The following is a 26,000-nucleotide window of genomic DNA, read 5'->3' on the forward strand; positions in this document are numbered from 1 at the left end:
CTGATGCAGGGTAGATGTGTATGTTACTCTGATGCAGGGTAGATGTGTATGTTACTCTGATGCAGGGTAGATGTGTATGTTACTCTGATGCAGGGTAGATGTGTATGTTACTCTGATGCAGGGTAGATGTGTATGTTACTCTGATGCAGGGTAGATGTGTATGTTACTCTGATGCAGGGTAGATGTGTATGTTACTCTGATGCAGGGTAGATGTGTATGTTACTCTGATGCAGGGTAGATGTGTATGTTACTCTGATGCAGGGTAGATGTGTATGTTACTCTGATGCAGGGTAGATGTGTATGTTACTCTGATGCAGGGTAGATGTGTATGTTACTCTGATGCAGGGTAGATATGTATGTTACTCTGATGCAGGGTAGATGTGTATGTTACTCTGATGCAGGGTAGATATGTATGTTACTCTGATGCAGGGTAGATATGTATGTTACTCTGATGCAGGGTAGATGTGTATGTTACTCTGATGCAGGGTAGATATGTATGTTACTCTGATGCAGGGTAGATATGTATGTTACTCTGATGCAGGGTAGATGTGTATGTTACTCTGATGCAGGGTAGCTGTGTATGTTACTCTGATGCAGGGTAGATGTGTATGTTACTCTGATGCAGGGTAGATGTGTATGTTACTCTGATGCAGGGTAGATGTGTATGTTACTCTGATGCAGGGTAGTGGTGTATGTTACTCTGATGCAGGGTAGATGTGTATGTTACTCTGATGCAGGGTAGATATGTATGTTACTCTGATGCAGGGTAGATGTGTATGTTACTCTGATGCAGGGTAGTGGTGTATGTTACTCTGATGCAGGGTAGATGTGTATGTTACTCTGATGCAGGGTAGATGTGTATGTTACTCTGATGCAGGGTAGATGTGTATGTTACTCTGATGCAGGGTAGTGGTGTATGTTACTCTGATGCAGGGTAGATGTGTATGTTACTCTGATGCAGGGTAGATGTGTATGTTACTCTGATGCAGGGTAGATATGTATGTTACTCTGATGCAGGGTAGATGTGTATGTTACTCTGATGCAGGGTAGATATGTATGTTACTCTGATGCAGGGTAGATGTGTATGTTACTCTGATGCAGGGTAGATGTGTATGTTACTCTGATGCAGGGTAGATGTGTATGTTACTCTGATGCAGGGTAGATGTGTATGTTACTCTGATGCAGGGTAGATGTGTATGTTACTCTGATGCAGGGTAGATGTGTATGTTACTCTGATGCAGGGTAGATGTGTATGTTACTCTGATGCAGGGTAGATGTGTATGTTACTCTGATGCAGGGTAGATATGTATGTTACTCTGATGCAGGGTAGATGTGTATGTTACTCTGATGCAGGGTAGATATGTATGTTACTCTGATGCAGGGTAGATATGTATGTTACTCTGATGCAGGGTAGATGTGTATGTTACTCTGATGCAGGGTAGATATGTATGTTACTCTGATGCAGGGTAGATATGTATGTTACTCTGATGCAGGGTAGTGGTGTATGTTACTCTGATGCAGGGTAGATGTGTATGTTACTCTGATGCAGGGTAGATGTGTATGTTACTCTGATGCAGGGTAGTGGTGTATGTTACTCTGATGCAGGGTAGATGTGTATGTTACTCTGATGCAGGGTAGATATGTATGTTACTCTGATGCAGGGTAGATGTGTATGTTACTCTGATGCAGGGTAGATGTGTATGTTACTCTGATGCAGGGTAGATATGTATGTTACTCTGATGCAGGGTAGATATGTATGTTACTCTGATGCAGGGTAGATGTGTATGTTACTCTGATGCAGGGTAGATGTGTATGTTACTCTGATGCAGGGTAGATGTGTATGTTACTCTGATGCAGGGTAGATGTGTATGTTACTCTGATGCAGGGTAGATATGTATGTTACTCTGATGCAGGGTAGTGGTGTATGTTACTCTGATGCAGGGTAGATATGTATGTTACTCTGATGCAGGGTAGATGTGTATGTTACTCTGATGCAGGGTAGATATGTATGTTACTCTGATGCAGGGTAGATATGTATGTTACTCTGATGCAGGGTAGTGGTGTATGTTACTCTGATGCAGGGTAGATGTGTATGTTACTCTGATGCAGGGTAGATGTGTATGTTACTCTGATGCAGGGTAGTGGTGTATGTTACTCTGATGCAGGGTAGATGTGTATGTTACTCTGATGCAGGGTAGATATGTATGTTACTCTGATGCAGGGTAGATGTGTATGTTACTCTGATGCAGGGTAGATGTGTATGTTACTCTGATGCAGGGTAGATATGTATGTTACTCTGATGCAGGGTAGATGTGTATGTTACTCTGATGCAGGGTAGATGTGTATGTTACTCTGATGCAGGGTAGATGTGTATGTTACTCTGATGCAGGGTAGATGTGTATGTTACTCTGATGCAGGGTAGATGTGTATGTTACTCTGATGCAGGGTAGATATGTATGTTACTCTGATGCAGGGTAGTGGTGTATGTTACTCTGATGCAGGGTAGATATGTATGTTACTCTGATGCAGGGTAGATGTGTATGTTACTCTGATGCAGGGTAGATATGTATGTTACTCTGATGCAGGGTAGATATGTATGTTACTCTGATGCAGGGTAGATGTGTATGTTACTCTGATGCAGGGTAGATGTGTATGTTACTCTGATGCAGGGTAGATGTGTATGTTACTCTGATGCAGGGTAGATGTGTATGTTACTCTGATGCAGGGTAGATGTGTATGTTACTCTGATGCAGGGTAGATATGTATGTTACTCTGATGCAGGGTAGATGTGTATGTTACTCTGAAGCAGGGTAGATGTGTATGTTACTCTGATGCAGGGTAGCTGTGTATGTTACTCTGATGCCTAACAACGTTCTCAATAGAAACAGTTATACTTCCAAATATACAAAGAGGAAAATCTCATTTTTATAGAGCTGAAGTTTTCCATGTACTCCTGTAATGTAACATTCACTGTCATTAATTACAGCTCCAGTATGTAATTGCCTCAGGTTGTGAGTGACAGCTGGGAAAGAGGAGTGCCTTGCTGAGTCAAACCCCTGTTGACCCTCAGTGTCTCACAGCAGGCAGGCTGGCAGCGTGTGCCTGTGTGGAAGAGAGAGGTAAAACGTCAGAGCAGCCGAACCCAGCAGGGCTCTAGCTAGGCTAACACAGGTTTTATTTCATATCAGTGTGTGTGGGGCTGGTTTAGATGTGACCCACAAAGTAGGCTATGCTACAGTATGCCCACTAATGTAAACAAACATTGATCAGTGTACTGTAGAAGGGAGAGAAAGAGGGAGAAAGGCTTTGAGTCTGTATATAAGCCAGGCTTTGAGTCTGTGTGTAAGCCAGGCTTTGAGTCTGTATATAAGCCAGGCTTTGAGTCTGTGTGTAAGCCAGGCTTTGAGTCTGTGTATAAGCCAGGCTTTGAGTCTGTGTATAAGCCAGGCTTTGAGTCTGTGTGTAAGCCAGGCTTTGAGTCTGTGTATAAGCCAGGCTTTGAGTCTGTATATAAGCCAGGCTTTGAGTCTGTGTGTAAGCCAGGCTTTGAGTCTGTGTATAAGCCAGGCTTTGAGTCTGTGTGTAAGACAGGCTTTGAGTCTGTGTGTAAACCAGGCTTTGAGTCTGTGTGAAACACAGGCGTTGAGTCTGTGTATAAGCCAGGCTTTGAGTGTGTGTATAAGCCAGGCTTTGAGTGTGTATGTAAGCCAGGCTTTGAGTGTTTGTGTAAGCCAGGCTTTGAGTCTGTGTGTAAATCAGGCTTTGAGTGTGTGTGTAAGCCAGGTTTGAGTCTGTGTGTAAGCCAGGCTTTGAGTGTGTGTGTAAGCCAGGCTTTGAGTGTGTGTGTAAGCCAGGCTTTGAGTGTGTGTGTAAGCCAGGCTTTGAGTGTGTGTATAAGCCAGGCTTTGAGTGTGTGTGTAAGCCAGGCTTTGAGTGTGTGTGTAAGCCAGGCTTTGAGTGTGTGTATAAGCCAGGCTTTGAGTGTGTGTGTAAGCCAGGCTTTGAGTGTGTGTGTAATCCAGGCTTTGAGTGTGTGTGTGTAAGCCAGGCTTTGAGTGTGTGTATAAGCCAGGCTTTGAGTGTGTGTGTAAGCCAGGCATTGAGTGTGTGTGTAATCCAGGCTTTGAGTGTGTGTGTGTAAGCCAGGCTTTGAGTGTGTGTATAAGCCAGGCTTTGAGTCTGTGTATAAACCAGGCTTTGAGTCTGTGTATAAGCCAGGCTTTGAGTCTGTGTATAAGCCAGGCTTTGAGTCTGTATATAAGCCAGGCTTTGAGTCTGTGTGTAAGCCAGGCTTTGAGTCTGTGTATAAGCCAGGCTTTGAGTCTGTGTGTAAGACAGGCTTTGAGTCTGTGTGTAAGCCAGGCTTTGAGTCTGTGTGAAACACAGGCGTTGAGTCTGTGTATAAGCCAGGCTTTGAGTGTGTGTATAAGCCAGGCTTTGAGTGTGTATGTAAGCCAGGCTTTGAGTGTTTTTGTAAGCCAGGCTTTGAGTCTGTGTGTAAATCAGGCTTTGAGTGTGTGTGTAAGCCAGGTTTGAGTCTGTGTGTAAGCCAGGCTTTGAGTGTGTGTGTAAGCCAGGCTTTGAGTGTGTGTGTAAGCCAGGCTTTGAGTGTGTGTGTAAGCCAGGCTTTGAGTGTGTGTATAAGCCAGGCTTGGAGTGTGTGTGTAAGCCAGGCTTTGAGTGTGTGTGTAAGCCAGGCTTTGAGTGTGTGTATAAGCCAGGCTTTGAGTGTGTGTGTAAGCCAGGCTTTGAGTGTGTGTGTAATCCAGGCTTTGAGTGTGTGTGTGTAAGCCAGGCTTTGAGTGTCTGTATAAGCCAGGCTTTGAGTGTGTGTGTAAGCCAGGCTTTGAGTGTGTGTGTAATCCAGGCTTTGAGTGTGTGTGTGTAAGCCAGGCTTTGAGTGTGTGTGTAAGCCAGGCTTTGAGTGTGTGTGTAAGCCAGGCTTTGAGTGTGTGTGTGGGTAATGGACGTGCCTGAGCTTGTGTTGTGTAAAGCATCTCTGGAATTTGTCTGATCTCTACTCTGCTTCAGCTTGTGTCACACAGCGGTAGTGACCTGGCTAGTAGTGGTGGACTTTCCCAGTTCAAGTGGCTGTATAAGTGGTTTACTGGGTTTTACACAGAGAGACACCTAGTCAGGTGTTATTATATCATAGTGGACATCCAACAGAAATGAAAAGTTCTTCAATGCTTTTTATTTATTTAACCAGGTCAGTTGACCGAACACTTTCCCATTTACAGCAACAACCTGGGAAATAGTTAAAGGGTAGAGGGGGATGAATGAGCCAATTGGAAGCTGGGGATGATTAGGTGGCCATGATGGTATAGGGGCCAGATTGGGAATTTAACCAGGACACCAGGGTTAACACCCCTACTCTTACAATAAGTGCCATGGGATCTTTAGCGACCACAGAGAGTCAGGACACCCGTTTAACATCCCATCTGAAAGACAGCACGCTACACAGGACAATGTCCCCAATCACTGCCCTGGGGCTTTGGGATAGATATACACTACCATTCAAAAGTTTGGGGTCACTTAGAAATGTCCTTGATTTTGAAACAAAAGCAAAACAAATTGTCCATTAAAATAACAGCAAATTGATCAGAAATACAGTTTAGACATTGTTAATGTTGTAAATGACTATTGTAGCTGGAAACGGCTGATTTTTTATGGAATATCTACATAGGCGTACAGAGGCCCATTATCAGCAACCATCACTCCTGTGTTCCAATGGCACGTTGTGTTAGCTAATCCAAGTGTATCATTTTAAAAGGCTAATTGATCATTAGAAACCATTTTGCAAGTATGTTAGCACAGATGAAAACTGTTGTCCTGATTAAAGAAGCAATAAAACTGGCCTTCTTTAGACTAGTTGAGTATCTGGAGCAACAGCATTTGTGGGTTTGATTACAGGCTCAAAGTGGTTAGAAACAAAGCCCTTTCTTCTGAAACTCGTCAGTCTATTCTTGTTCTGAGAAATGAAGGCTATTCCATGCGAGAAATTCTAAGTGGCCTCCTACTGGCCCGCTTCCCATCCAGGACCAACCAGGATCCACCCTGCTTAGCTTCAGAGGCAAGCCAGTGGTGGGATGTAGGGTGGTATGCTGCTGGCTCAATGTCAATCTTTCAGCTTTGAAACATCTTCTCCTCTAGTAACAACCAAATGAGACAACAGACTGCAGTGTGTCTCTGTTTGGTAGAGAACATAGTCTAACCTCAACCTAATAATACTTTTTTTTACATCTACAGTGAGGGGAAAAAGTATTTGATCCCCTGCTGATTTTGTACGTTTGCCCACTTACAAAGAAATGATCAGTCTATCATTTTAATAGTAGGTTTATTTGAACAGTGAGAGACAGAATAACAACAAAAAAATCCAGAAAAACGCATGTCAAAAATGTTATAAATTGATTTCCATTTTAATGAGGGAAATAAGTATTTGACCCCTATGCAAAACATGACTTAGTACTTGGTGGCAAAACCCTTGTTGGCAATCACAGAGGTCAGACGTTTCTTGTAGTTGGCCACCAGGTTTGCACACATCTCAGGAGGGATTTTGTCCCACTCCTCTTTGCAGATCTTCTCCAAGTCATTAAGGTTTCGAGGCTGACGTTTGGCAACTCGAACCTTCAGCTCCGTCCACAGATTTTCTATGGGATTAAGGTCTGGAGACTGGCTAGGCCACTCCAGGACCTTAATGTGCTTCTTCTTGAGTCACTCCTTTGTTGCCTTGGCCGTGTGTTTTGGGTCATTGTCATGCTGGAATACACATTTTCAATGCCCTGGCTGAGGGAAGGAGGTTCTCACCCAAGATTTGACGGTACATGGGCCCGTCCATCGTCCCTTTGATGCGGTGAAGTTGTCCTGTCCCCTTAGCAGAAAAACACCCCCAAAGCATAATGTTTCCACCTCCATGTTTGACGGTGGAGATGGTGTTCTTGGGGTCATAGGCAGCATTCCTCCTCCTCCAAACACGGCGAGTTGAGTTGATGTCAAAGAGCTCCATTTTGGTCTCATCTGACCACAACACTTTCACCAGTTGTCCTCTGAGTCGTTCAGATGTTCATTGGCAAACTTCAGACGGGCATGTATACGTATTCTTGAGCAGGGGGACCTTGCGGGCGCTGCAGGATTTCAGTCCTTCACGGCGTAGTGTGGTACCAATACTTTTTTTGGTGACTATGGTCCCAGCTGCCTTGAGATCATTGACAAGATCCTCCCATGTAGTTCTGGGCTGATTCCTCACCGTTCTCATGATCATTGCAACTCCACGAGGTGAGATCTTGCATGGAGCCCCAGGCCGAGGGATATTGACAGTTCTTTTGTTTCTTCCATTTGCGAATAATCGCACCAAATGTTGTCACCTTCTCACCAAGCTGCTTGGCGATGGTCTTGTAGCCCATTCCTCGTTACCTGGGAGCCAGAAATCTTTCTGATTGAGAGGGGGTCAAATACTTATTTCCCTCATTAAAATGCAAATCAATTTATAACATTTTTGACATGCGTTTTTCTGGATTTCTTTGTTGTTATTCTGTCTCTCACTGTTCAAATAAACCTGCCATTAAAATTATAGACGGATCATTTCTTTATAAGTGGGCAAACGTACAAAATCAGCAGGGGATCAAATACTTTTTTCCCCCACTGTACCTATAGCTCCCCACCAACTGAACTTTGATGTTCTGTTCATGTTTGCCAAAGTTGACACCTTTGAAACTAAAACAACACAGTTTGTTATGAACATAAATCAATGTTGTAGCTTTCAATTAACCTTTCAAGTTAATTAGAAGCGGTGTGTGTGTGTGTGTGTGTGTGTGTGTGTGTGTGTGTGTGTGTGTGTGTGTGTGTGTGTGTGTGTGTGTGTGTGTGTGTGTGTGTGTGTGTGTGTGTGTGTGTGTGTGAGAGAGAGAGAGAGAGAGAGAGCACACAGGGGAATGCAGTAAGAATAGTCCACTAGCTGTAAGGAAATGTGTTATACCAGTAGTAGAGGACAGGGGACTATTCTGTTACAGTACAAACTGGTTTTTCAGGCCAGACACAGACTAGCCTACAGGTTGTAGAGAGAGAGAGAATATGTGTGTGTCAAGGACCCTGCCTTGGGAAGCCTATGCTAGGCTGTAAATCTGTGTTTGCCTCCTGGCTTGCCCAGGCCCATTAAGTAGAGGCCAATTACTGAAAACAACTGGACAGAACATTTATCCAGTCCACACAAGATTTGTGGCCAAGGCCTAAAATGATTTTTACCCTACCACCTACCCCCTCAAGTTATTGCATCAGTAGACATCAGTAACGCACACACACACACACACACACACTCCATCAACGAGCACAGGGCTTGGATCATTACTTACTTTGGTATTGACATTCTAAACCTGGTGGCTTTTCCAACAGTTTCAGTCTGAGGCGATTTCACAGCTTCTCCCTCCCTCCATTTACTCTTCTCTCTCTCCCTCCATTTACTGTTCTCTCTCTCTCTCTCTCTCTCTCCCTCCATTCACTGAATAACCACAGTGTGCTGTAGTAGGTTACACTGTTCTGTATAGTCATTACCACCGAATAACCACAGTGTGCTGTAGTAGGTTACACTGTTCTGTATAGTCATTACCACTGAATAACCACAGTGTGCTGTAGTAGGTTACACTGTTCTGTATAGTCATTACCACTGAATAACCACAGTGTGCTGTAGTAGGTTACACTGTTCTGTATAGTCATTACCACTGAATAACCACAGTGTGCTGTAGTAGGTTACACTGTTCTGTATAGTCATTACCACCGAATAACCACAGTGTGCTGTAGTAGGTTACACTGTTCTGTATAGTCATTACCACTGAATAACCACAGTGTGCTGTAGTAGGTTACACTGTTCTGTATAGTCATTACCACTGAATAACCACAGTGTGCTGTAGTAGGTTACACTGTTCTGTATAGTCATTACCACTGAATAACCACAGTGTGCTGTAGTAGGTTACACTGTTCTGTATAGTCATTACCACTGAATAACCACAGTGTGCTGTAGTAGGTTACACTGTTCTGTATAGTCATTACCACTGAATAACCACAGTGTGCTGTAGTAGGTTACACTGTTCTGTATAGTCATTACCACTGAATAACCACAGTGTGCTGTAGTAGGTTACACTGTTCTGTATAGTCATTACCACTGAATAACCACAGTGTGCTGTAGTAGGTTACACTGTTCTGTATAGTCATTACCACTGAATAACCACATTGTGCTGTAGTAGGTTACACTGTTCTGGCTGTAGATTAGGTCAATAAGAAGCACTGACTGAATGGATCATGTTATTTGAAAGAAAGCAGAAGGGGAATAATGAATCAAGTAGATACTACAGGACTGCCCTGATTATAAAGGAACATCCTCGTCTGTCCCTGCTGCCTGATTATAAAGGAACATCCTCATCTGTCCCTGCTGCCTGATTATAAAGGAACATCCTCGTCTGTCCCTGCTGCCTGATTATAAAGGAACATCCTCGTCTGTCCCTGCTGCCTGATTATAAAGGAACATCCTCGTCTGTCCCTGCTGCCTGATTATAAAGGAACATCCTCGTCTGTCCCTGCTGCCTGATTATAAAGGAACATCCTCGTCTGTCCCTGCTGCCTGATTATAAAGGAACATCCTCGTCTGTCCCTGCTGCCTGATTATAAAGGAACATCCTCGTCTGTCCCTGCTGCCTGATTATAAAGGAACATCCTCGTCTGTCCCTGCTGCCTGATTATAAAGGAACATCCTCGTCCGTCCCTGCTGCCTGATTATAAAGGAACATCCTCGTCTGTCCCTGCTGCCTGATTATAAAGGAACATCCTCGTCTGTCTCTGCTGTCTGATTATAAAGGAACATCCTCGTCTGTCCCTGCTGTCTGATTATAAAGGAACATCCTCGTCTGTCCCTGCTGCCTGATTATAAAGGAACATCCTCGTCTGTCCCTGCTGCCTGATTATAAAGGAACATCCTCGTCTGTCCCTGCTGCCTGATTATAAAGGAACATCCTCGTCTGTCCCTGCTGCCTGATTATAAAGGAACATCCTCGTCTGTCCCTGCTGCCTGATTATAAAGGAACATCCTCGTCCGTCCCTGCTGTCTGATTATAAAGGAACATCCTCGTCCGTCCCTGCTGTCTGATTATAAAGGAACATCCTCGTCTGTCCCTGCTGCCTGATTATAAAGGAACATCCTCGTCTGTCCCTGCTGCCTGATTATAAAGGAACATCCTCATCTGTCCCTGCTGCCTGATTATAAAGGAACATCCTCGTCTGTCCCTGCTGCCTGATTATAAAGGAACATCCTCGTCTGTCCCTGCTGCCTGATTATAAAGGAACATCCTCGTCTGTCCCTGCTGCCTGATTATAAAGGAACATCCTCGTCCGTCCCTGCTGCCTGATTATAAAGGAACATCCTCGTCTGTCCCTGCTGCCTGATTATAAAGGAACATCCTCGTCTGTCCCTGCTGCCTGATTATAAAGGAACATCCTCGTCTGTCCCTGCTGCCTGATTATAAAGGAACATCCTCGTCTGTCCCTGCTGCCTGATTATAAAGGAACATCCTCGTCCGTCCCTGCTGTCTGATTATAAAGGAACATCCTCGTCCGTCCCTGCTGTCTGATTATAAAGGAACATCCTCGTCTGTCCCTGCTGTCTGATTATAAAGGAACATCCTCGTCTGTCCCTGCTGCCTGATTATAAAGGAACATCCTCGTCTGTCCCTGCTGTCTGATTATAAAGGAACATCCTCGTCTGTCCCTGCTGCCTGATTATAAAGGAACATCCTCGTCTGTCCCTGCTGCCTGATTATAAAGGAACATCCTCGTCTGTCCCTGCTGCCTGATTATAAAGGAACATCCTCGTCTGTCCCTGCTGCCTGATTATAAAGGAACATCCTCGTCTGTCCCTGCTGCCTGATTATAAAGGAACATCCTCGTCTGTCCCTGCTGCCTGATTCAAAGCACTCTGTCTCTTTATCAGACAATTAGGATTTGCTGTAGTCAGTAGCATCACGGAGGGAGAATACACACACACACACACACACACACCTACACACACACATACACACACACATACAGTTACATAACAGGCTTCTGATGGTGCATATGTTATCTGCTCCTCTTCCCCAAGAGGCTCTCACACACACTCTACACACACACTACACTCTACATCTGTGATCATATCTTTTAGTTTACTTCTCATGAGGCGTCTCTGGCAGGAGGTTAATGCGTTATTTGGGATTTTGAAGTGTTAATAACTATAGGTAAGTGTTTTGGTTCTTTATGTTGCTCTATGATAAGCTAGTAGTTGAGCGTTGTTGGACCATACGGTTGTTGTGCTGTGTGGCTTTGCACTATGGGACTCATTTATTAAGAATAGATCACAGCTTAGGTGGGTTTATTCTAAAGGTTTTAGGTGGGTCACTGACTGCACAAAACTGCCTCGACACACACACACACACACACACACACACACACACACACACACACACACACACACACACACACACACACACACACACACACAGCTGATCACAGAGGAGCCACATGTCAAGTCACGCTCTGAGAGAGGAGATATGAAGCCAGACAGGGAAAAGGACAGGAGGAGTATGACTGGAATGCACATCAACAACAGACTGGTAACTAGGGTAAAGGCTACGGGGAAATACTGAGGAAGACAGAGGGAATGGGACCACCTACAAGTTAATATGGTTTATTAAAGTGATCAGATGAACAGAGGAAGACAGACAGACAGACAGACAGACAGACAGACAGACAGACAGACAGACAGACAGACAGACAGACAGACAGACAGACAGACAGACAGACAGACAGACAGACAGACAGACAGACAGACAGACAGACAGACAGACAGACAGACAGACAGACAGACAGCTGAAGGCATACTGTAAACAACTTGGTCTTGGTTAAGATGGTTTATTGCCAAAGAGATAAGATATTACAGAGATAAGATATTACAGAGATATTACAGAGATAAGATATTACAGAGATAAGATATTACAGAGATATTACAGAGATAAGATATTACAGATAAGATATTACAGATAAGATATTACAGAGATAAGATATTACAGAGATAAGCTATTACAGATAAGATATTACAGAGTACAGTTAGAAGGTGAATAGGAAGTTGTCATGGTGATAATGGTTTATGATGGCAAAGCTGATATTTTACAGGGTTCTGAATCAGAACAGTTGGTTTATATCCATTCTCTGTTTCTAAACCTCTTTCTTCCTCTTGTCTCCTCTACCTCAAGAGTTCCCTGTTCTGTAACCAATGGCAACGTCGGTCCAAACCCTTCCTCTGACCCACAACCCCAGCAAGACATTCCGTGATCCCATTTCGACCCCTATCCGGCCCACAGCCCTATTGGACCGGTTCAGTATGGGTAGTGTAGGCAGCCTAGTGGAGCGCCCAGACGCGTCCCCAGCTAAAGGCAGCCGGGCCGTGCCCCAGGTGGGACCCAGGCAGACCAACAGGTTATTAAAGAAAGGCTTCAACCAGAGAGAGTTGCTCAACTACCTCAACATCACCAGGTTAGTGAGCTCTCTGATAGGCACAAAATGGCTGCCATGTTTCATCAACATCACCAGGTTAGTGAGCTCTCTGATAGGCACGAAATGGCTGTCGTGTTTCATCAACATCACCAGGTTAGTGAGCTCTCTGATAGGCACAAAATGGCTGCCGTGTTTCATCAACATCACCAGGTTAGTGAGCTCTCTGATAGGCACAAAATGGCTGCAATGTTTCATCAACATCACCAGGTTAGTGAGCTCTCTGATAGGCACAAAATGGCTGCCATGTTTCATCAACATCACCAGGTTAGTGAACTCTCTGATAGGTATAAAATAGCTGCTGTGTTTCATCACCCAGATGGGTTTTACAGTAGAGAGTCTATGTATTCCATAGTGCAGAGAAAGCGGTAAAGAGTTGTCTGTTTCAAATAGAAGGCATTAATGATGCTCTTGGGTAATAACATCACCTGTGATTCCATAGTGGTGTTAGTGCTACTGCCAGGTGGGTGCCACACATAGTGAGCTGGTAGGAGGTTTTGACTCACATATTTGGGAAGTAGGCTATTACAATATAAAGTTGTAGCTCGATGAAATCAAAATCATTTTCATTTGTTTCAAGTTTTAATGTCACATGCCTCAGTACAGTGAAATACCTTTCTTCCAAACTCGAATATAAATCATTTTCATAACAAGCTGTTATCGCTCAGGAGAACAGGTTATCAATTGACTTGATTGGTTATCAATTGACTTGAAGCCTGAATGAAAAGCTTTATAATGATCCGCACCAGGAAAGAGGCCAAAGCGGGTAGCGGTCCAGGCAGCAGCAGGAAGGACATCTTCTCCAGCATGCAGTCCATGAAGAGAGAGCATGGACATGAGGAGGAACACATCAAGTTCTACCACAAAGACAGAACTGAGGTGGACGTGTCAAAGAACTCACTGCCCATTAGAGGGAAGTATGAGAAGGTAAGAAGAATGATGATATCCCTGGAACAACATATAGGGATGATATCCCTGGGACACATATAGGGATGATATCTCTGGGACACATATAGGGATGATATCCCTGGAACAACATATAGGGATGATATCCCTGGGACACATATAGGGATGATATCTCTGGGACAACATATAGGGATGATATCCCTGGGACACATATAGGGATGATATCCCTGGGACAACATATAGGGATGATATCTCTGGGACAACATATAGGGATGATATCCCTGGAACAACATATAGGGATGATATCCCTGGGACACATATAGGGATGATATCTCTGGGACAACATATAGGGATGATATCCCTGGAACAACATATAGGGATGATATCCCTGGGACACATATAGGGATGATATCTCTGGGACAACATATAGGGATGATATCCCTGGGACACATATAGGGATGATATCTCTGGGACACATATAGGGATGATATCCCTGGGACACATATAGGGATGATATCTCTGGGACAACATATAGGGATGATATCTCTGGGACAACATATAGGGATGATATCTCTGGGACAACATATAGGGATGATATCTCTGGGACAACATATAGGGATGATGTCCCTGGGGCAACATATAGGTATGATATCTCTGGGACAACATATAGGGATGATATCCCTGGGACAACATACTGTATAGGAATGATATCCCCGGGACAACATATAGGGATGATGTCCCTGGGACACATATAGGGATGATATCTCTGGGACAACATATAGGGATGATATCTCTGGGACAACATATAGGGATGATATCCCTGGGACAACATATAGGGATGATATCCCTGGGACAACATATAGGGATGATATCCCTGGGACAACATATAGGGATGATATCTCTGGGACAACATATAGGGATGATATCTCTGGGACAACATACTGTATAGGAATGATATCCCCGGGACAACATATAGGGATGATATCCCCTGGACAACATACTGTATAGGAATGATATCCCCGGGACAACATATAGGGATGATGTCCCTGGGACACATATCGGGATGATATCTCTGGGACAACATATAGGGATGATATCTCTGGGACAACATATAGGGATGATATCTCTGGGACAACATATAGGGATGATATCCCTGGGACAACATATAGGGATGATATCCCTGGGACAACATATAGGGATGATATCTCTGGGACAACATATAGGGATGATATCTCTGGGACAACATATATGGATGATATCCCTGGGACAACATACTGTATAGGAATGATATCCCCGGGACAACATATAGGGATGATATCCCCGGGACAACATATAGGGATGATATCCCCAGGACAACATATAGGAATGATATCCCCGGGACAACATATAGGGATGATAACCCCAGGACAACATATAGGCATGATATCTCTGGGACAACATATAGGGATGATATCCCCGGGACAACATATAGGGATGATATCCCCAGGACAACATATAGGAATAATATCCCCGGGACAACATACTGTATAGGTATGATATCCCGGGACAACATACTGTATAGGTATGATATCCCGGGACAACATACTGTATAGGCATGATATCCCTGAGACAACATATTGTATTGGGATGATGTCCCTGGGACAACATAAAGGGATGATATCCCTGGGACAACATATAGGGATGATATCCCTGGGACAACATATTGTATAGGCATGATATCCGTGGAACAACATACTGTATAGGCATGATATCCCTGGGACAACATGCTTTATATGTATGATATCCCTGGGACAACATATAGGACTGATATTCCTGGGACACATATAGGGATGATATCTCTGGGACAACATATAGGACTGACATTCCTGGGACCCATATAGGGATGATATCTCTGGGACAACATATAGGACTGATATTCCTGGGACACATATATGTATGATATCTCTGGGACAACATATAGGGATGATATCCCTGGGACAACATGCTTTATATGTATGATATCCCTGGGACAACATATAGGACTGAAATTCCTGGGACAACATATAGGGATGCTATCCCTGGGACAACATACTGTATAGGATGATGTCCCTGGGACAACATATAGGGATGATATCCCTGGGACAACATATAGGGATGATATTCCTGGGACAACATATAGGGATGATATCCCTGGGACAACATATTGTATAGGCATGATATCCGTGGAACAACATACTGTATAGGCATGATATCCCTGGGACAACATGCTTTATAGGTATGATATCCTTGGGACAACAAATAGGGATGATATCCCTGGGACAACATATAGGACTGATATCTCTGGGACAACATATAGGGATGATATCTCTGGGACAACATATAGGGATGATATCTCTGGGACAACATATAGGGATGATATCCCTAGGACAACATATAGGGATGATATCCCTGGGACAACATACTGTATAGGCATGATATCTCTGGGACAACATATAGGGATGATATCTCTGGGACAACATACTGTATAGGGATGATATCTCTGGGACAACATATAGGCATGATATCTCTGGGACAACATATAGGGATGATATCCCTAGGACAACATATAGGGATGATATCCCTGGGACAACATACTGTATAGGCATGATATCTCTGGGACAACATATAGGGATGATATCTCTGGGACAACATACTGTATAGGAAGGAACATGTACATCTGCAGTTATCTTTTTTAACATTAGACTCTTCTTAAGAAAGCTAATTCAAAGAACATCCAGACAGAGAACATCCTTTAATACTCTGAAGCCAACATGTCTCTCTGACAGAGAACGTCCTTTAATACTCTGAAGCCAACATGTCTCTCTGACAGAGAACGTCCTTTAATACTCTGAAGCCAACATGTCTCTCTGACAGAGAACGTCCTTTAATACTCTGAAGCCAACATGTCTCTCTGACAGAGAACATCCTTTAATACTCTGAAGCCAACATGTCTCTCTGACAGAGAACGTCCTTTAATACTCTGAAGCCAACATGTCTCTCTGACAGAGAACATCCTTTAATACTCTGAAGCCAACATGTCTCTCTGACAGAGAACGTCCTTTAATACTCTGAAGCCAACATGTCTCTCTGACAGAGAACGTCCTTTAATACTCTGAAGCCAACATGTCTCTCTGACAGAGAACGTCCTTTAATACTCTGAAGCCAACATGTCTCTCTGACAGAGAACGTCCTTTAATACTCTGAAGCCAACATGTCTCTCTGACAGAGAACGTCCTTTAATACTCTGAAGCCAACATGTCTCTCTGACAGAGAACGTCCTTTAATACTCTGAAGCCAACATGTCTCTCTGACAGAGAACGTCCTTTAATACTCTGAAGCCAACATGTCTCTCTGACAGAGAACGTCCTTTAATACTCTGAAGCCAACATGTCTCTCTGACAGAGAACGTCCTTTAATACTCTGAAGCCAACATGTCTCTCTGACAGAGAACGTCCTTTAATACTCTGACAGAGAATGTCCTTTAATACTCTGAAGCCAACATGTCTTGGACAGATCAGTCACTGGCAGCAATAGATGAATGACGTTCCAGTGGTGACTGTGTGTGCGGTGCATGCGGTGTGTGTGTGTGTAGGAGACATAATGACATGCTACCAGGTGTTACCTGGCTAGGCTGGAGGAGGTGTTTTAAAATGTCCTTCATTAGTTATTTATAAGAGCATGTTTCAATAAGATGCCAACGCCTCTCCCTTCAGTGTTTTGCTGGTGTAAATCACACACACACAGTCCCTCCAGCCCTCTTTGTTAAGACTGAGCAGTGTAGTAGGGTGAATTCATCACCTCCAGCATGCCATCTCCCCTCTCCCTGTCTGTCTCTCTGAACCTCTCTACCTGTCTGTCTCTCTATACCTCCAGCATGCCATCTCCCCTCTCCCTGTCTGTCTCTCTGAACCTCTCTACCTGTCTGTCTCTCTATACCTCCAGCATGCCATCTCCCCTCTCCCTGTCTGTCTCTCCGAACCCCTCTACCTGTCTGTCTCTCTATACCTCCAGCATGCCATCTCCCCTCTCCCTGTCTGTCTCTCTAAAACTCTCTACCTGTCTGTCTCTCTATACCTCCAGCATGTCATCTCCCCTCTACCTGTCTGTCTTTCTATACCTCCAGCATGCCATCTCCCCTCTCCCTGTCTGTCTCTCTATACCTCCAGCATGCCATCTCCCCTCTCCCTGTCTGTCTCTCTAAACCTCTCTACCTGTCTGTCTCTCTATACCTCCAGCATGCCATCTCCCCTCTCTACCTGTCTGTCTCTCTATACCTCCAGCATGCCATCTCCCCTCTCTACCTGTCTGTCTCTCTATACCTCCAGCTTGCCATCTCCCCTCTCTACATGTCTGTCTCTATACCTCCAGCATGCCATCTCCCCTCTCTATCTCTCTATACCTCTCTACCTGTCTGTCTCTCTATACCTCCCACATGCCATCTCCCCTCTCTATCTCTCTATACCTCTCTACCTGTCTGTCTCTCTATACCTCCAGCATGCCATCTCCCCTCTCTATCTCTCTAAACCTCTCTCCCTGTCTGTCTCTCTAAACCTCTCTACCTGTCTGTCTCTCTATACCTCCAGCATGCCATCTCCCCTCTACCTGACTGTCTCTCTATATCTCTCTACCTGTCTGTCTCTCTACACCTCCAACATGCCATCTCCCCTCTCTCCCTGTCTGTCTCTCTATACCTCCAGCATGCCATTTCCCCTCTCTACCTGTCTGTCTCTCTATACCTCTCTCCCTGTCTGTCTCTCTATACCTCTCTCCCTGTCTGTCTCTCTATACCTCTCTCCCTCTGTCTCTCTATACCTCTACCTGTCTGTCTCTCTATACCTCTCTCCCTCTGTCTCTCTATACCTCTCTCCCTCTGTCTCTCTATACCTCTACCTGTCTGTCTCTCTATAGCTCTCTACCTGTCTGTCTCTCTATACCTCTCTCCCTGTTTTTCTCTCTATACCTCTCTAGCCTGTCTGTCTCTATATCTCTCTACCTGTCTGTCTCTCTATTCCTCTCTACCTGTCTGTCTCTCTATACCTCTCTACCTGTCTGTCTCTCTATATCTCTCTCCCTGTCTGTCTCTCTATATCTCTCTCCCTGTCTGTCTCTCTATATCTCTCTACCTGTCTATCTCTCTATACCTGTCTAGCCTGTCTGTCTCTCTATACCTCTCTACCTGTCTGTCTCTCTATACCTCTCTACCTGTCTGTCTCTCTATACCTCTCTACCTGTCTGTCTCTCTATACCTCTCTAGCTGTCTGTCTCTCTATACCTCTCTACCTGTCTGTCTCTCTATACCTCTACCATACCATCTGCCCTCTCTTCCTGTCTCTCGTTACCTCTCTACCTGTCTGTCTCTCTATATCTCTCTCCCTGTCTGTCTCTCTATACCTCTACCATACCATCTGCCCTCTCTACCTGTCTCTCGTTACCTCTCTACCTGTCTGTCTCTCTATATCTCTCTCCCTGTCTGTCTCTCTATACCTCTACCATACCATCTGCCCTCTCTACCTGTCTCTCGTTACCTCTCTCCCTGTCTGTCTCTCTATACCTCTACCATACATCTGCCCTCTCTACCTGTCTCTCGTTACCTCTCTACCTGTCTGTCTCTCTATACCTCTACCATACATCTGCCCTCTCTACCTGTCTCTTGTTACCTCTCTCCCTGTCTGTCTCTCTATACCTCTACCATACCATCTGCCCTCTCTTCCTGTCTCTCGTTACCTCTCTACCTGTCTGTCTCTCTATATCTCTCTCCCTGTCTGTCTCTCTATACCTCTACCATACCATCTGCCCTCTCTACCTGTCTCTCGTTACCTCTCTCCCTGTCTGTCTCTCTATACCTCTACCATACATCTGCCCTCTCTACCTGTCTCTCGTTACCTCTCTACCTGTCTCTCGTTACCTCTCTACCTGTCTGTCTCTCTATACCTCTACCATACATCTGCCCTCTCTACCTGTCTCTCGTTACCTCTCTCCCTGTCTGTCTCTCTATACCTCTACCATACATCTGCCCTCTCTACCTGTCTCTCGTTACCTCTCTACCTGTCTCTCGTTACCTCTCTACCTGTCTGTCTCTCTATACCTCTACCATACATCTGCCCTCTCTACCTGTCTCTCGTTACCTCTCTCCCTGTCTGTCTCTCTATACCTCTACCATACCATCTGCCCTCTCTACCTGTCTCTCGTTACCTCTCTACCTGTCTGTCTCTCTATATCTCTCTCCCTGTCTGTCTCTCTATACCTCTACCATACCATCTGCCCTCTCTACCTGTCTCTCGTTACCTCTCTCCCTGTCTGTCTCTCTATACCTCTACCATACATCTGCCCTCTCTACCTGTCTCTCGTTACCTCTCTCCCTGTCTGTCTCTCTATATCTCTACCTGTCTGACTCTACCTTGCGTCTCTCTCTCTCTCCACCCTGACAGTTTCACGTACTAACTCCTCTAATCTCCCTCTCTCCCTCCAGTCTCGTCTCAGGCCGTCTGCCTTCAAGCCCGTCACACCCAAGAACTTCAGTTCCATGCAGAACCTCTACCCTGCCAAGATGGAGGACTCAGACCAGGGCCTGTCCAACGGGCTCCACCGGGCCTACGCACACACACCTAGAGCGGTCTCCACCTCCTCTTCCTCCTCCTCACCCTCCCGCCATGGAGGACCCACCTCAAGCGGAAACAAGGTGCCCCTGCACATGCCACCGTTTTAGTCTGGTGATTTGTGTCTGGTCCTGAAACATGTGCAGTGTATGTGTTACTAGTGTTCTTTTAAAACGTCAGGAAGGGACTTTATCAATACTGTCCAATGTACTATGATGATAGTGGTGATAGTTAATATTAATGGTGATTATGATGATAGGGGTGATAGTTCATATTAATGGTGATTATGATGATAGTGGTGATAGTTCATATTAATGGTGATTATGATGATAGTGGTGATAGTTCATATTAATGTGATTATGATAATAGTGGTGATAGTTCATATTAATGGTGATTATGATGATAGGGGTGATGATAGTGGTGATAGTTCATATTAATGGTGATTATGATGATAGTGGTGATAGTTCATATTAATGGTGATTATGATGATAGTGGTGGTAGTTCATATTAATGGTGATTATGATGATAGTGGTGATAGTTCATATTAATGGTGATTATGATGCTAGTGGTGATAGTTCATATTAATGGTGATTATGATGATAGAGGTGATGATAGTGGTGATAGTTCATATTAATGGTGATTATGATGATAGTGGTGATAGTTCATATTAATGGTGATTATGATGATAGTGGTGGTAGTTCATATTAATGGTGATTATGATGCTAGTGGTGATAGTTCATATTAATGGTGATTATGATGATAGTGGTGATGATAGTGGTGATAGTTCATATTAATGGTGATTATGATGATAGTGGTGATAGTTCATATTAATGGTGATTATGATGCTAGTGGTGATAGTTCATATTAATGGTGATTATGATGATAGTGGTGATAGTTCATATTAATGGTGATTATGATGATAGTGGTGATAGTTCATATTAATGGTGATTATGATGATAGGGGTGATGATAGTGGTGATAGTTCATATTAATGGTGATTATGATGCTAGTGGTGATAGTTCATATTAATGTGATTATGATGATAGTGGTGATAGTTCATATTAATGGTGATTATGATGATAGTGGTGATAGTTCATATTAATGGTGATTATGATGATAGTGGTGATAGTTCATATTAATGGTGATTATGATGATAGTGGTGATAGTTCATATTAATGGTGATTATGATGATAGTGGTGATAGTTCATATTAATGGTGATTATGATGATAGTGGTGATAGTTCATATTAATGTGATTATGATAATAGTGGTGGTAGTTCATATTAATGGTGATTATGATGATAGTGGTGATGATAGTGGTGACAGTTCATATTAATGGTGATTATGATGATAGTGGTGATAGTTCATATTAATGGTGATTATGATGATAGTGGTGATAGTTCATATTAATGGTGATTATGATGATAGTGGTGATAGTTAATATTAATGTGATTATGATAATAGTGGTGATAGTTCATATTAATGGTGATTATGATGATAGTGGTGATAGTTCATATTAATGGTGATTATGATGATAGGGGTGATGATAGTGGTGATAGTTCATATTAATGGTGATTATGATGCTAGTGGTGATAGTTCATATTAATGGTGATTATGATGATAGTGGTGATAGTTCATATTAATGGTGATTATGATGATAGTGGTGATAGTTCATATTAATGTGATTATGATAATAGTGGTGATAGTTCATATTAATGGTGATTATGATGATAGGGGTGATGATAGTGGTGATAGTTCATATTAATGGTGATTATGATGATAGTGGTGATAGTTCATATTAATGGTGATTATGATGATAGTGGTGGTAGTTCATATTAATGGTGATTATGATGATAGTGGTGATAGTTCATATTAATGGTGATTATGATGATAGTGGTGGTAGTTCATATTAATGGTGATTATGATGCTAGTGGTGATAGTTCATATTAATGGTGATTATGATGATAGTGGTGATGATAGTGGTGATAGTTCATATTAATGGTGATTATGATGATAGTGGTGATAGTTCATATTAATGGTGATTATGATGCTAGTGGTGATAGTTCATATTAATGGTGATTATGATGATAGTGGTGATAGTTCATATTAATGGTGATTATGATGATAGTGGTGATAGTTCATATTAATGGTGATTATGATGATAGGGGTGATGATAGTGGTGATAGTTCATATTAATGGTGATTATGATGCTAGTGGTGATAGTTCATATTAATGTGATTATGATGATAGTGGTGATAGTTCATATTAATGGTGATTATGATGATAGTGGTGATAGTTCATATTAATGGTGATTATGATGATAGTGGTGATAGTTCATATTAATGGTGATTATGATGATAGTGGTGATAGTTCATATTAATGGTGATTATGATGATAGTGGTGATAGTTCATATTAATGGTGATTATGATGATAGTGGTGATAGTTCATATTAATGTGATTATGATAATAGTGGTGGTAGTTCATATTAATGGTGATTATGATGATAGTGGTGATGATAGTGGTGACAGTTCATATTAATGGTGATTATGATGATAGTGGTGATAGTTCATATTAATGGTGATTATGATGATAGTGGTGATAGTTCATATTAATGGTGATTATGATGATAGTGGTGATAGTTAATATTAATGTGATTATGATAATAGTGGTGATAGTTCATATTAATGGTGATTATGATGATAGTGGTGATAGTTCATATTAATGGTGATTATGATGATAGGGGTGATGATAGTGGTGATAGTTCATATTAATGGTGATTATGATGCTAGTGGTGATAGTTCATATTAATGGTGATTATGATGATAGTGGTGATAGTTCATATTAATGGTGATTATGATGATAGTGGTGATAGTTCATATTAATGGTGATTATGATGCTAGTGGTGATAGTTCATATTAATGGTGATTATGATGATAGTGGTGATAGTTCATATTAATGGTGATTATGATGATAGTGGTGATAGTTCATATTAATGGTGATTATGATGATAGTGGTGATAGTTCATATTAATGGTGATTATGATGATAGTGGTGATCATAGTGGTGATAGTTCATATTAATGTGATTATGATGATAGTGGTGATAGTTCATATTAATGTGATTATGATAATAGTGGTGGTAGTTCATATTAATGGTGATTATGATGATAGTGGTGATGATAGTGGTGACAGTTCATATTAATGGTGATTATGATGATAGTGGTGATAGTTCATATTAATGGTGATTATGATGATAGTGGTGATAGTTAATATTAATGGTGATTATGATGATAGTGGTGATAGTTCATATTAATGGTGATTATGATGATAGTGGTGATAGTTCACATTAATGGTGATTATGATGATAGTGGTGATAGTTCATATTAATGGTGATTATGATGATAGTGGTGATAGTTAATATTAATGGTGATTATGATGATAGTGGTGATAGTTCATATTAATGGTGATTATGATGATAGTGGTGATAGTTCATATTAATGGTGATTATGATGATAGGGGTGATGATAGTGGTGGTAGTTCATATTAATGGTGATTATGATGATAGTGGTGATAGTTCATATTAATGGTGATTATGATGATAGTGGTGATAGTTCATATTAATGGTGATTATGATGATAGTGGTGATAGTTCATATTAATGGTGATTATGATGCTAGTGGTGATAGTTCATATTAATGGTGATTATGATGATAGTGGTGATAGTTCATATTAATGGTGATTATGATGATAGTGGTGATAGTTCATATTAATGGTGATTATGATGCTAGTGGTGATAGTTCATATTAATGGTGATTATGATGATAGTGGTGATAGTTCATATTAATGGTGATTATGATGATAGTGGTGATAGTTCATATTAATGATGATTATGATGATAGTGGTGATAGTTCATATTAATGGTGATTATGATGATAGTGGTGGTAGTTCATATTAATGGTGATTATGATGATAGAGGTGATGATAGTGGTGATAGTTCATATTAATGGTGATTATGATGATAGAGGTGATGATAGTGGTGATAGTTCATATTAATGGTGATTATGATGATAGGGGTGATGATAGTTGTCGTGTCTTTGGCTATGCCGGATTAAGTGATATGACATGCTAACTTATAAAATGATTTCTCTGTAATTAATATTACCTGATTAAGCTAATCATGTAAATGTAATTAACTAGAAAGTCGGGGCACCACGGAAGAACGTTTATAGAGCTGTTATCTTCCGAATAAACTCTTAAAATACTTTGTAATATTTTACAACGATAGCAGTCAATCTTAACCCTTGTCTTATTTTCAGTCTCATAATGAAAGTTGTAAGTTCTTGGCTATCTTCACGAACCCTGGCTAACAAGTTGAATCAGCAATACAAAATTGGATTTAATTATTTATTTACTAAATACCTAACTAATCACACAGAATTACAAATACACAGAATACAATGATGTCATACAGAAAACGTCCCGGTAGACGGAACAGATATGACGGCTGGTTACACAAAGGAAAGGGGGTTGGGCTTGAATGAAAGAGCGGGAAGATTTAGGAACACAGAAACAGCAGCTATGCTATCGTAAATACATTATCTTATGCATTCTAAATTACCGCCCATTTGGAAAAGGAAAATGCAATAAATATTTACTCTGAGCTGCGCTTCGGTAGATTGGTCGTAGATGCTGGCCGGGTTGGCCAACAGATCTCCCTGTTTTCGGAAGAATGTCAATGGTGGTCCATTGGATACGTGGTGGTATCTTCGTCTGGTTGTTAGACTGGATCCGCCGTCCGTCCTTTCCTAACCCACGTTAGCAGCGGCCGCTGCTAACTCAACGGCTAGGAAGTAGCACTTCTGTAGTGAATAAGCTCAAAGTTCATACCAGTTCATACCAGAGCTCACGCCGAGGTTGGCTTAGTTCTGTACTTGACATGTGTGTCCTTCTAACGTAGAGGCTGCAGACCTCCCGTACTGGAACAACCTGGTTATCTTTTCGTCAAAGGATTATATAGTGGAGAGGGGGAGGGAGGTGTTTCATCGTTTATAACCCCTGTCTCTTCACAGGGTTGGGTTACTGATTGAGCAGGGCACTTTCCTTATGAAAACCCAAATCTCTCATTCGGAAGCTAAAATTACATTTCATCTCCTAACAAACATTTTAAATATCAAACATTTCAATTGCATAACAATTCCATGTGACTCTGATAACTAGAGGGTGTATACTTTCTCAGATACAGTTTATGTCGTCCTGTCATCAGTCATAATGTCTCAGATGACAACCGAACTGACATACATACTCATTACGTTCCCAAGCATATTTCCAACTGGTTTTATTAACAAAATATGTGGTACCTTTCCCCATTTGTTTGATGTTCCCAGACTCTCTATATTTAACACAGTCTATTCAGGTCCTTCAGTAGATTCAGAGAGGGAAAGAGAGAAAGGTATTTATGGAGGGGGGGGGGGTCATAAACCTTACCCACAGGCCAACGTCATGACAGTCCCCCCATGTTGGGTTCAATCTTGCGATTAACCTGCATGTTATAACCCAACATAAAAATGAACGTGGGTTGTCCTAGTTGTGGATCATCGTTGTGGTCCCCATCTGGCGGTCGACCCGGGTAGGGTGTCTGCAAATGAAGAAATCCGCTGCAAGGCTGGGCAGTAGATGTCCAGTTGGTGGTTGCTATTGCAGTCCCCCCTCTGGTGGTCGACCCGGGTAGGGTCTCTGCAAATGAAGATGTCCGTTCCATGACTCGGCAGCGGATGTCCGGATTGGGATCGCCGTTCCGGACCCGTCGTCTGGTCGTCCAGACTAGAATATCTGGGCAGTAACTTAGGCAGATGTTAACAACGCACACACACTCATGAAATATATCATTACATTTCCCCCCAAATGAGCGGCGTTGTGG

General features: G+C 42.6%; 1 protein-coding gene across 6 annotated transcripts in view; it reads left to right on the forward strand.

Annotated features, from left to right (window-relative positions):
- Nucleotides 1-26,000, forward strand: part of n4bp3 (NEDD4 binding protein 3) — a 74,484-nt gene that overhangs the window by 29,929 nt on the left and 18,555 nt on the right. For 5 of the 6 annotated variants that reach the window (XR_006769828.2, XR_006769829.2, XM_045717931.2 and 2 more), the window contains exons 2-4: nucleotides 12,270-12,549; nucleotides 13,317-13,494; nucleotides 19,961-20,170. Coding sequence is in view for 4 of the 6 variants with exons in the window: in XM_045717931.2 (XP_045573887.1) it covers nucleotides 12,290-12,549; nucleotides 13,317-13,494; nucleotides 19,961-20,170 (648 nt within the window). In the remaining 2 variants the exon portion in view is untranslated. The remainder of the gene's footprint in view (nucleotides 1-12,269; nucleotides 12,550-13,316; nucleotides 13,495-19,960; nucleotides 20,171-26,000) is intronic. The other variant, XM_014198743.3, reaches the window with a different exon arrangement.

This window comes from Salmo salar, chromosome 05 (assembly GCF_965601325.2).
Source record: "Salmo salar chromosome 05, fSalSal1, whole genome shotgun sequence".
NCBI classification, from domain to species: Eukaryota; Metazoa; Chordata; class Actinopteri; order Salmoniformes; family Salmonidae; genus Salmo; species Salmo salar.